Source organism: Octopus sinensis, linkage group LG1 (genome assembly GCF_006345805.1).
Source record: "Octopus sinensis linkage group LG1, ASM634580v1, whole genome shotgun sequence".
Classification (NCBI taxonomy): domain Eukaryota; kingdom Metazoa; phylum Mollusca; class Cephalopoda; order Octopoda; family Octopodidae; genus Octopus; species Octopus sinensis.
The window spans coordinates 142,995,246-143,009,119 of NC_042997.1; the positions used below are offsets into that span (position 1 = coordinate 142,995,246).

Consider the following 13,874-nt stretch of genomic DNA (forward strand, 5'->3'; position numbering starts at 1 on the left):
ACACTGGAGTAATGGTAAATGAAGTGCCTTGCTCAAAGCACTGCTCAATCCGGAAATCAAAACCCATACCTTATGCTTGTGACTCCAACTACTTAATCATTTGGCTGTACACTTAATAATTCCATGTACATCATCCCTCTATAAAATGTGTTACCCCTTCAGCGTTTAAACCGGTCATAATATTCCACCTGTTTTATCTTCAGACTGGTCAGATATGGTCTTTCATAGCTACTTTACAGTATAATTTTAAAAATAAACAACCACATCATTGAAATCTCAAACCATGGAATAATGCATGATTAATTTAAAATGGTGTGAGTACATAAGCTTTACATTTGACAGAATAATCTGATTGCGAAAGGGTTAAACCAAATAGGTATTCTCTTCAAACCTACTGGTAACTGGAAGATTTTCTGGAGTTTGACTTCTTCAGCTCTTGTCCCAATGCTACATTATAAGAATTACAGCTTGATAATCATTTCTTGTTGTGGTGATCTGATAACTTTGCTACAACAATCGAAAGTATGGACATTTTTTTATTGCTTGTTCAATCTGGGATGAAATGTCTTTGTCAGCTCAGTAAATTTTTTAAATACTTTTCTTTATTTTTTATTTGTGTCATGTACTCATGAATAAATACTATGTTCTATTTATAAATGTGAAAGTTTCTTCACAAACAAGTAAGAAATTTAATAAAACTCATTGAATAATCTGGAAACTACTGCTCCACAAGATAGAAATATATGTGTTGACCTCTTATGATTCTGACTGTCACCAAACTCACCTCCAATGTGTTCACCTTATATGTTCTTTCAGTTAAGAATATTCTATACTCTTTACTCTTTTACTTGTTTCAGTCATTTGACTGTGGCCATGCTGGAGCACCGCCTTTAGTTGAGCAAATCGACCGCAGGACCTATTCTTTGTAAGCCAGGTACTTATTCTATTGGTCTCTTTTGCCAAACCACTAAGTTACGGGAACATAAACACACCAGCATCGGTTGTCAAGCGATGTTCGGGGGACAAACACAGACACACAAACATATACACACATACATACATATGTATATACATATATACGATAGGCTTCTTTCAGTTTCCATCTACCAAATCCACTCACAAGGCTTTGGTTGGCCCGAGGCTATAGAAGAAGACATTGCCCAAGATGTTATGCAGTAGGACTGAACCCGGAACCATGTGGTTTGTAAGCAAGCTACTTACCACACAGCCACTCCTACACCTATATATCTATATTCATCTCATCATCATCATCATTTAATGTCCGTTTGCCATGCTGGCAATGGTTTGGACAGTTTGACAGGAGCTGGTCAGCTGAAGAGCTGCCTGAGCTCCATGTCTGTTTTGGCATGGTCTCTACAGCTGGATGCCCTTCCTAACACAAACCACTTTACACAGTGTACTGGGTCCTTTTATGTGACACCAGCATGGGTTAGTTTTATGTGGTACCAGCACCCACAAGCCTCCACAGTTAAGAGCACCCAGCTGAAGATGGATGTAGGTGACATGCCTGGATGCAAGTGCAACCACAAATTTACTTAGCTTGACATGTCTTCTCAAGAATAGTTAAGCACCAGGAGTCCCAGTACCCTGTCATCCCTTCTGTTGTGTATATGAATGTGTATTTTAGACATGTACGGATGTATATACTTCTATGTACTTGTACGTGCATATGTGTATATCAGGCATGTGCTGTTAATAATAACTCAGGGTAGGCAGTTGGTGACCTTTATGTAGTAAAACACACAAAAAATAAATGAAACACAGGCACACGACTGAATTGAAGGCAGATTTACTTCTGCCTTTAGAGCACGTAAAGAAAACAGTGTTGTAGGAGTGTACACAGCACATGTACTACAGTAGTACTATGCATAGTTTAAATACCGAGATTGAAAGGCAAGTGCAAATTATACCTACCTAATCTACAAAAAAATAAAATATTTTGCATTTTATGCCTAGTAATCAGAATAACCTTCATAAGTTTATTGCATATTTTGCCATAAAAGGAAAATATTGCTATTGATCTATTTCAAGGTATATATATTGTTGATATTATGTTCAACTGTTGTATGTCCAAATTTGGCTAAATGCGATTTTTTCAATATTTATTTTTGCTTGCAATAGCCAGTTCTTTTGGTCAAACTATCATATCTCCAGCTGCTTCAGATGCCAAGATATCAAAAATTGTCAAAGTGTAGTACAACGGTTTTGCTATGGAATGGTGAAACTGTTTTTTCGTTTTCTGAGAAAGCAACATTTCGAACTTACAACACTTTTGCATAATAGCAATGATATGTATATATATGTACCAGTGAATGAGGCTGTATATGTATGTGTGTTTACTCCTACTGCCTAAATAATCTGGGGCAGTCTAAATTAAGAATATTCAATGGCTCTTTTCCCACTAGGTCCTGTTTCCCTTTGTCTTTGCTTCTTCTATTTACTATGCCAATCCTCTTTATTCAAATTTCACTTTTTATTTTTTAGCCCCATCCGCTTGTTCACATCACACCTCTGTCTGCTGATCTCTTGTAACACCTCCCTTAGCCTTCTCTCTTTCAACTTCAATTCCTTCATCATTTACCTGCCTGCAGCTCAAGATGACAACACCTCCTACTCTCTTTCTTCTCATCACTCCTCTCTCTCTGAACTTAACCAAACTATAAGCACTTGTGTAAAATAATTGAAAACTGAAAGTGGATCACAGACATGATTTACTAATACGGGAACCATAGACACTATTGCCTATAGCTTAGAAATATAAGGTCCTAGTTTAAATCCAGCATGGTATTATGTAAACATCAAGGATGAAAACTGGATGAAAACCCTTGATCGTTAATGGTGATCAAAGCAATCAAAAGTATAATGTACTCTTTTACATGTTTCAGTCATTTGACTGTGACCATGCTGGAGCACTGCCTTTAGTCGAGCAAATCAACCCCAGGATTTATTCGTTGTAAGCCTAGTACTTATTCTATTGGTCTCTTTTGCCGAACCGCTAAGTTACAGGAATGTAAACACACCAGCATCGGTTGTCAAGCAATGTTGGGGGGACAAACACAGACACACAAACATATACACACACATACATACATATATATGTATATACACATATATACGATGGGCTTCTTTGAGTTTCTGTCTACCAAATCCACTCACAAGGCTTTGGTTGGCCTGAGGCTATAATAGAAAACACTTGCCCAAGTTTCCACACAGTGGGAGTGAACCCGGAACCATGCGGTTCATAAGCAAGCTACTTACCACACAGCCACTCCTACACCTAGTAGTATAAAAATTATCATTATCAGTGTTTTACATGCAACTCTTCCATGCTGGCATGGGTAGGGTGCTATTCTGAAACAATATTCTACAGCTGGATACCTGTTTTTTAATCAATCTTTTTAGTTGTCTTATATGATACACAGGGACATGGGGAACCTATTTTATAAAAAGAGATTTCAGATAAGAGTGCTCCTATTCATAGCTTAGTTAAAGGAAGGACAGCAATGAAGACCTTTTCTAGGACCTCAACGACTAATGGTAATAAGGGATACAGCTATATCTTCAGATCAAAAACCTGGCTAAAATGCTTGCAATAAAGTGGGCATCACTGAAGGCATCAACAAGCCAGGTAGGGGTGTTAAACTGTGGGTCAGATTAAGTCTACCACCTAAAATTAGAAATGGTCCCTCTGATGGGATTCGATATAATTTCTATCATATGACATATATTTTACCAAAACAATGTCTCAAAAAAAATCACCCTGGGTCATACATACAAAGTCATACAAAGTTAAGCATTTATTGCATGTTTTACATGTACTGCTGAAAATCCATCTCAAATGCCATCAAATACAGGAAATACATGAAGGCCAGTCAGGCGGTACTGGCATTGGCTATGCTTGAATGGTGCTTTTTACATGCCACAAGCAACAATCATGCTCAAATGGTGCTTTTTATGTGTCACCAGCATGGGACCAGTCAGGCGGCGCTGGTATCAACTATGTTCACATGGTGTTTTTTACGTATCACCAGCACGTGTGCCAATCAAGCAGTATTGTCATTAACCACAATGACGAATTCACTTCTCTCCACAGGTCTTTGCAAGCACAGTTTATTTCTCAATGATTGAAGGGTATTCTTAAATGGACTGGTTATGCTGCACTGGCATAGGCCACGGTTACGGTCTTACTTGGCTTGCTGGGTCTTCTCAAGCACAGGATATCTCCAAAAGTCTCAGTCACTTGCCATTGCCTCGGTGAGGTCCAATGTTTGAAGGTTGTGCTTCAACACCTCATCCCAGGTCTTCCTGGGTCTACCTCTTCCACAGGTTCCCTATTCTACTAGGGTGTGATACTTTTTCACACCACTGTCCTCATCCATATGCAACACATGACCATACCAACGCAGTCATCTCTCTTGCACACCACATCTGTTGCTTATTATGTCCAACTTTTATCTCAGGGTGCTTACACTCTGTTGTGTAAGCACACTGACATTACACAACCAGCAGAGCATATTAGCATATATATATATATACACACAACAGGCTTCTTTCTGTTTCCATCTACCAAATCCACTCACAAGGCTTTGGTTGGCCTGAGTCTATAGTAGAAGATACTTACCCAAGGTGCTACACAGTGGGACTGAACCTGGGTCCATGAGGTTGGGAAGCAAGCTTCTTACCACATATGTATGTATGTATTTAGTGCTGGATGTCAGATGAAAGAGTACTTGATATGACAGTAGAGATAAATAATATTTTATTTTTGTTTGAGTCTAAGTCTCTTGATACTCTGAGTTTTGTCTGAGTTCCACAAGGTATTTAGGTGAAACTCAGTGTAGCAAGGCACTGACTTAACCAAAATAAAAATAGGTGTGTGCGTGTGAGAATGTAGTGATTGTGTAAGTGCCTATTTAGAACATTTGCTTAAACCGGTTAAAAACTTACAATCATGTGACGCTAATTAGATGCTGCTGATGAAATATATTTCTAAATTTAACAAACAGAAATAATGTACAAGCCTAAGAAGCAGCCTTTAATCTGACCTTCTTAGTCTTCTATTATAATTCCATGTCCTTCATTCTCACTTACCAGAAACAGCCAGGTAAGTGAATGAAATTCAAAGCGCGTCTCCATTCAACTCTTTCAAAGTCTTCAGTCGCTTGCTCTGACTGACTATCTCCTATACTTTGAATACTTCTCCTTCCTTAACCCCCACCTTTTTTTTTACCATATTTGTGTTAAAATACACTGCTCTCCTTTCAATTTAAAAAATAACGAAAAATTTAGTAAAATAACATTTCCATTTTTAAGCTCATGTATTAACATGAAATTTTGAAGGAAGGTTTTAATTTCAGTTACTTAAATCCCATTGTCACCATATTTCTGTTGAAATACACTGCCTTCGGTTCAATTAATTTAAAAAATAATGAAGAATTTAGTAAAATAACTGTCATTATTAAGCTGGTGTTTGGAACATAAATTTATATAAACTTTTGATAGACAGTTTTAATTTAGAGTACATTAAAATGGAGTTTATATCATAAGACCAAGAGTGGTCTTAGGCAGGTTGGTATCAAAGAGTTAAGGACCACCAGTAAAGCTTTTGCAGAGCTAGAGAACACTTTGAAATCTAGTCTCCCTTATCACTCATCAGCAGGCTATTGCTCCCAAGAAATTTGATGAAAGTATAATTTTTATTGTTGGTATCAATAAATTTTTGCATGAGCAGGCAGTTTTGATAAGAGATTCATGTGTTAGGCATGAATCTCTTATTAAAACTGCCTGCTATGAATCTCTTATTAAAACTGCCTGCTTATGGTTTCCATCCACATTTTGTGTCTTGGATCAGACGCCTCTTTGTCAGAGCACATGATCGTGACAGCAGGTGTATTATGGAGCTCTCTCTTTTTCTCATTCACATCCTTCCGCTGATACATCAATGACCTACTTACCTTCACCTGTTACAATACCCACTTCCCACAATTTTGAATATACATTCATACATTCTCATGCAAATACAACACGCAGTGTGTTGTTTTTCCATGAGAGTGAATGTGTGTGTGTGTTTTCAAGGTGCGATGAGAAAACCAGCCAGATTGGCCATTCTTTATTGTGTAAAGTATGAGGTTTTCCTATTATGACTGTCTGTCCATCATCATTATCATCAACAGCAACAAGGACAAAGGCAACAACAATATTTAGTGTCCGTTTTTAATGCCAGCAAGGATTGGATGGTTTAACCATGATGTAACAAGCTGCAGGACTACATTGAGCTCCAGTGTCTGCTTTGGCTGGTTGCCTTTCCTCATGTCAACCACTTTACAACATATACAGGGTGCTTTTTCGTAATCCCTGTCTGTACCTATTTTCTTGCAGCCACTGACTTAACAACAGTTAAAGTGAAACATTGCTGGTATCCATCTTACCAGTGCTGAAAGGTCTGTAAATGCCATGGCTCTAGCCTCTTCCTCCAGTGAAACAAACCCTTAAATACATGCAGAATATATTTATATATGAGGTGCTGAAAAGTTCCTGGTTTTGGGTAAAAGAAATTACAGGAGGATCAGTTAATTATGATTTCATTTTACATATTTCCCTCTCTGATTCACACACTAATTGCAGTGGTCCTTCAGTTTTTCTAAGCTCTGTAAAAGAACTTGGAAGGTTGGGCCTCCAACCGGACATTTTGCAATACACTTAAAACCAGGAACTTTTCAGCACCCACCCCCACCGTGTGTGTATGTGGAGAGAGAGAGGGGGGGAGCAGCCCATGGTTAACACTCGGGATCTTTACATGCTCTGAATTAAATTGCGCCAAGGTTAACTTTGCTTTTTATTCCAATAGAGTCAATAAAAAAATTCATGATCTAAGATGCTTTATAATAATATTGAATCGTTCTTAGTACTACTAGCATTTCATGTTATTGACAACGTACAGGTGAAAAGGCAACGTTGACCTTTGCATGATTTGGGCTCATGGATTTTGTCCATCGCTCTTACGACGCTGCTAACTGTTCAATCATCTCTTCTCTCTCTATATAAACGGCAGTTTGTCTGTGCGTGTTTCTGTGTGTCTGTTTTCTCGTACCCTCACCCTGACCACGGCTTTCAACCGATTCTGATGAAACTTGACACACACATAGCCCAATGTCATAATTCAAAACTAACGCAGCGAAAATTTTGAAAAGTTCCCCCAGTTCTGAAAAAAATCGATAAATTCGACATGGGGTCGAGAATCAGAAACCCAAACCACAGACCGTCTAGGGGACGCAACTCCACCTTTTTTAACTCTAAAAAAAAAATTACCATCATTTTTTTTCCATTTTTTTGCTATTTTTTGGCTATAACTCTCTAAAAATGCTTTATAGTTATTTCCCTTACAAACCTGAGCAACGCCGGGCGATACTGCTAGTCTTAAAATAACAGCTAAATATCTTTTAAAATTATTCCCCGACCGTTTTAAAAAATTGAAGGATATCTTAGAGAATGTAGTCCTAAATAGTTTAGCTGCAAGCAAGACGAGATGGCCACGGTTGGTATACTTATGATGATAGGTCTGCTCAATCAGGGTTGACCTGAATTGAACAAGTGTATTGAAAGTATTCAACTAACAATCAGAAGTGCAACAAAAGTTATTTATTTATAGTACTGAAATGCTTATAAGAAAGCAATTAATAAGGCCTTCCGTTAGATAATACTTTTGTTCTTTTATGACAATTCTCACGCATAAAATTAAACTTGTTACCAAGGTCAACAGCATTTCGTGAGAGACTGTCAAGGACTCACGTTTTCCGTTAGTCAACAAGAATTAATGAGCTTGAAAGACAATTTTACGGGCATTTTGGGGAGAGGCACGTAGCTTAATATATCATAGATGTTACTTTTCTAAATCATTAAGAATTTTTTAAATGAATACAGTTGCAGAATATTACACACATATACAATCTTTTTCCACTGGTCGAAATATAAACTCCACAGGTAGTTTTGTGATTTGCATTTGATCCCATAAAACGGGCACTAATTAATGCCTAGAAATATCACAATTAAAATCATAAAAGATTATACAAAATACTTAGTGCCGCCGAATGATGTAGGAAATCGATTTCGATATGATTATCTTTTTTCTTTATTAGGGAACTGAATTTACAATTGGTGGAAAACCAGTAAGAAAAACGTTTTCCGTTTGAAGGCTGCTACTCATTTTAAATGTCCCTAAGGAAGATAAAAATTACGCAATGTTATTCTCTCAATGGACCTAAATCAGAACGTAAAACATTAACACTACAAATGATGAAGAAAAAGATACCAAAAAGATTAGCACTACAAATGATGAAGAAAAAGATACCAATCATAGGTAAGTTTAGATTATAAAACTTAAACCTGTCAGCTTTTGCTTAAAGTTTAATGTAATGTTCATATTTCCGAAAATTCAACAGCTGTTAATTTAGTTTAAGAACTGTTTTTCAAATAGTAGATAATTTAACATAAAATCAATGTTGTATTAGGTTCTTCCCTGGTGAAAACCGCTTTTTTAAAAACACAATTATAAAATATTTGTAAGGTATATAAATTCTAAGTAAAGGTATGAACTCAAAGTTAAACAAAATAAAATATCTTCAAAGTTTCGGCGGAGTTCAGGAGTTCGTAAAAATATATCCTACTCATTCTAATGTTTCTAAATAAAATTTTAGGTTCACCAAATAATTTCTATGATTTAAATATATATTTTCCTTTCATCCTTCAACAAATTTTACGAGTAACAGCCGTGTTGGCACTTGCGTCCTTATACAAAGTACCACTATTTGTGAAACGTTTGCACATTGATAAATAAATAAATGAAAACACAAAAAGTAAATGTCCTAAAACAATAAAATGAAAACATATAAACGAAGTTAACTAGTTTTAATAAATTTCATTCATCCCTTGTTTTAATTCAATCTTTTAAAATAAAAAATAAATTGCAACAAATGAATTAAATGAAAGTTTGTTTACGACACCGTCTCAAAGTAAGAACGACTACTGCGTGTCTGCTAAATGACGATTATAATAATCGTTATTATTATTATTTCTAATTTAAGTACAAGGACAGTACATTTAAAAGAAGAGGTTAGTTGATGCCATCGGTCTCAGTACTTGACCGATACTTTATTTTATCGACCCTAGAGAGATAAAAGCAAAGTTGATCTCGGTGAGATTTCTTTACGTTCTGAGTTCAAATCCCACCGATGTCAACTTTGCCTTTCGTCCAGTGCCGCCTTAAGGCATGGGTACACTGGACGGTTGACCGGAGGCCTCATAGACCCAGGGGCCCAATTCTGATCTATGCATACTGTCAATAAATAATATAGAGCCTAGTGTATTGATTTGCCCGGGGGCATATAAATATTGCTGCTAAGATAGCTGTGCTTGCGTCCCTCTGGGATCGATAAAATAAGGTTACCAGATACGTTCTAGAGTAGATGTAATCGACTGATACCCTCATCTCAAAATTGCTGCCCTTATACGCAAATCAGAAACCATTATTTTTACTCTAGATTAGTAAATAATAATAATAATGGTTTCTGATGTTACTACTAATAATATTATTGCAACTCTGCAAATTTTTTTTACAAAAGATTACGAACATAATGTCTATAATTTTTAGGTAATATTAATCAGTATGCAAGACCCGGTTCCGCATGGTCGGCATCTGTTAAGGAAAGGAATTGTAAATGACCTCGATTGAGAGATATCATTAGCGGCTTTTCCGATATACATGCGCTGCTGTAAGTGAACCACGTCACCGCCGTTGGAGCTTTGGCAGTCGTGAAATACATCGCCAGCGTCACTATCGTAAAGTAGTAGAGGCAGACAACATGAAAACAGTTCTACTACTTCCACTACTACTATTTTAGACACTTAGAGACACAGAACAGGAACTATATTGGTTTGGGCATGGCCATTTGACGATCGCAAAATCACGACTGCTACGACGATAAACAGCATTTGTTCTGAAGAGAAATCACACGCACACGCAAAAACAGACATATACATACATCTCTGTAATCTTTATAAACAAGTAACATTGTCCCTAAGGGACCGTCTTTATTATCGTCGTCTCTCACTAGAAATCAACCTATCTCTCTCTCACACATACACACAAAGCAGACATTTGGATATTTACCACGGCATGCTTTACCATAATCCAGTTACTACTTTATCTACCATTCTTCTATCCTAGACTTCATGGGGACCAAGACGCAGATTGTCAAGTTCTGCTTCCTTCTAATATTATGCCTGACGTAAGTTACAATTTATTATTTTGTTTAACTTAGTCACGTCTATCTAACTTTAAATCCCAAACACAACTGTATTTTGAATCATTTTGCAAATCTGTTTTGATGTATGAAAACTAACTCCTATACAAACTCTTTACGTGAGCAGTTTGTTCTCTGTCAGACTAAATGAATCTTTTATATTTTCTTTTAATCTGTTAACGCTATCATCATTATTTAAAAACTAATAACCTTTAAAAGAAAAACAGAAAACTAATAATATATACACATCTACATTAAATTTCAACTGAACAAATATTTAAATTGCTATCATGTAAGCTATTAGTATCGTTAATAGATTAATATCTCTAATCAAATGGAAAATAAACATAAAAACAAAATATTTTCATTGTCCCTCGTCGTTGCTATCTGTTGGACATTTAAATTGATTGTGAAATTTAAACCTATTGCTTATGACTCTCTCCTAAAGTTGTTTATTTTAAATTTGTCCTATTAAAAAAAATATTTATGCATTAATATTGCTGTTTCTCTGTGTCTAATATATACACACACATTACACTTGCTTATCAAAAATTTAGGTACTTTGTTCCATCATTTTCACTACAACAATGATCATTCCATTTTAGTCGTTTCATAGCTTTCTTGTTACGATTATGGCGATTTTTCATAATCATGTACTGTATATATATTCTAAAATATTGCAGTCTTTTAATTAAAGAAAATTACAATATTACTATTAATCTGTTATACACCTTCGACCTAATAACTCTACTGTTAGATTACACTTACTGATATGCTGAGGTTTCCATACTATCTTATATTCTATGTGGCCTTAATTTACCATGTTTTAATGTTTCTATTCCATGTTTTTCTACTTGGGGCCAATTTTATTTCAGCAATACATTAAACCATGTTAGAAGATACTTATTTTGTAACAGATACGTGTGTAACTTTAATTAATATTTACGGAATTCACAAAACATGATTGTTCTTACGTAGAGTAAGACTCACCTCACTACTGACTTAGCCAACTAACTACAACTTGATGGGGGGTATATTTTTATTTTTAATTCATATTGTTCAGCTTTTCTCTCCCTCTAAGTTGTCTTCCATTAATTTAAATACTGATGTTTGTGAAAATAAATGCACAGCATCGTCTAGAAATGGTTAGTATTGGTGGGGAAAGAGAGAGAGAGAGACCTGTGACTATAGATCCTTTAGTTTCTAGAATGGCTATTTACAATATCGGAATCTTCAGCATTGAACACATTTTGCTCAATGCTCACTCACAGATCTCATGCTTACTCTTTTCCCGACCATTGTATTCGTTTTCCCTTGTAAGATATCTCTTTTTAATTTTAATCTTTCTTAATGCATCAATTGTTCCGTCCATTGAGTTGTAGAAACACAACGAAAAATCTATGAAGGATATCCACCGTATATACACAATCATCATTTTTTTTTTATTGGAAAGAAAATTTGCTTGTAATTGTCAATGAATGCGTCATAAAATGCGTATTCTTCATTTCAAACTCAATTTTACAAAGTAAACAATTCACTTGAATTGTACATAGTAATATATTGGTTTGCCGATTTTACAATCGTGGTCGATGGTCATCATCTTGGTAAATTTCTGTTAACTGGTTTCCTTCCTCTCTGCATTTTTATTGAACATGTCGTTTCCTAAATGTCTGTCTACATGATTTTTTTTTTCCTTTTCCATTGGTGAATGAATTAGTAATATGATTTTATTTCAAAGTTAAAATGCTATTTTGACATTTGCCTGTATGACAGACACATACATCTTTCGTGTCGGCCACTACTTATCACCTATCATTTGGATCAGCTACATCATTTACCGATTATTTTATGGTTGATAACAATTTTATAAAACTGCTATAATGTTGCTTTTATTTTTTTTCTGTATCTTACTGGTTTTGTGATTTTTGCAATATGTATCCCACTACACGTTGCTTATTAAATGAATGGTATACTTTTTACGAATCGTTATAAAAACTACACATGTAAGTTTGTTAATAACTAGATCTATTGGTTAACTATACTTTGCCTTCCAATTAGGCAGTTTACATAATAATATAGATTAATATCCTCACTTAAGATGATTAGTTAGCTGCGGCATGATTATTTGTATTAAACAGAATTCACACCGCATTTGATGAAACTTATTTTGTACACATACATGTATTATATACACCATGTACCAAAAAACTATACATTCAAATATGATAAATAAATGATTTTCAATTCTAAGCAAAAACAATGAAATGTGTAATTCATTTAATGGCAAAGAATTTGTTGTTAGAGACTTGATTTTCGGTGTTTTTCAAAGTCAATATCTAGACCGACGAGTGACGATAGTTTAACCACGTGCCTATGGGTACGGCTCAAGAAGTCATTAACTATCTTGTCATAGTAGCAGAATGATTTCTGCTTTTCGCTGTCATATCGGTCCTTAGAGTGAGGTGTGTACGGGTGTTTATATCGTTTGCCTCAGTGTCTGAGCTAATTTCTTAGGGATATATTTTATTCTATGAGTATCTAAAATAGTGATAAAAGTGTGTGTAGGTGTACATATGATTGTAAAAATACGTCTAACATATTTATGTGGAAGGGTTTATGCTTGTGTACCTAGACCCTTTTTTTTAAATACGTACATGTAAGAAAATATTTTCGGGAAACTCTTATATATATTGATTCATAGTGGTAGACTTTTATCTACTGTCTACCCTAAGCGTTCACTTATGTGACCTTTTACATACATAGTAGAGTTTATCGGTTCGGAGGTATGTATTATGTATGTGTGTGTATATATATATATATATATATATATATATATATATACACACACACACTTTGCTTGTGTCTGTGTGTTTGTTGTAAGTTGGTATAATTATACATATATATGTTTTGAGTTTGTAAGATATATTCTTATTGGTAAATACCTGAGAATGTTCATATTTTGCTTACCCAATCTAAATGTTTCTTGTTTTGTTTAACATGTTTTCATAGCAATTTGGCTTGAAGTGTTTACGAATCAGTTAACAAGTTTCTTATAGAAGAATTTCTTGTTCGTTGCAGGACCTGTTATTTGACATAGACGTTAAAGTACACGAAGGCGTCCTCGATTTGTTAGAAATAGCTGCCAAGTTTTCCCTTAACTCATTCTTTCACCATTGATATGGAAAGGACTACAGCATAAGATATTTTAATTCTTACATTTCCCTTTAAAAGATAGTGATCACAACTGGAATGTATTTTAATCTTAGGTTTGACTTGAACGATAGGGTTGAATTGGGTTTAATTAAACAATTTGTTATTTTTAATTATCAAAACTGAGAGGTCACATGAAGTTCAGTGTTGAACGTCAATCGCTCTATCTCACCAGCTGTTGTCACAAATTTGAAAATCTCAAAACCGTTTCGTTGCCACCCAGGTTTAACTCGATGTTGTCTATACTTTTTTTTTCTTTACTATTGCCAATAGGAGGAATTCGAAATGGTGAGTTCCTCAGGCATCGTGACGACTCAACTAGAGCTAATCTAATTGTTCATCATC

The 13,874-nt window shown here is 35.3% G+C and overlaps 1 protein-coding gene across 3 annotated transcripts in view; it reads left to right on the top strand.

Annotated features, from left to right (window-relative positions):
* Positions 1 to 9,768: 9,768 nt before the first annotated feature.
* Positions 9,769 to 13,874, top strand: part of LOC115211685 (SUN domain-containing ossification factor) — a 107,458-nt gene continuing 103,352 nt past the window's right edge. For 2 of the 3 annotated variants that reach the window (XM_029780334.2, XM_036505512.1), the window contains exon 1: positions 9,770 to 10,304. In XM_029780334.2, the coding sequence (XP_029636194.1) occupies positions 10,249 to 10,304 (56 nt within the window). In that variant the 5' untranslated portion in view covers positions 9,770 to 10,248. Of the gene's footprint in view, positions 10,305 to 13,874 lie in introns of all 3 variants that reach the window. The other variant, XM_036505519.1, reaches the window with a different exon arrangement.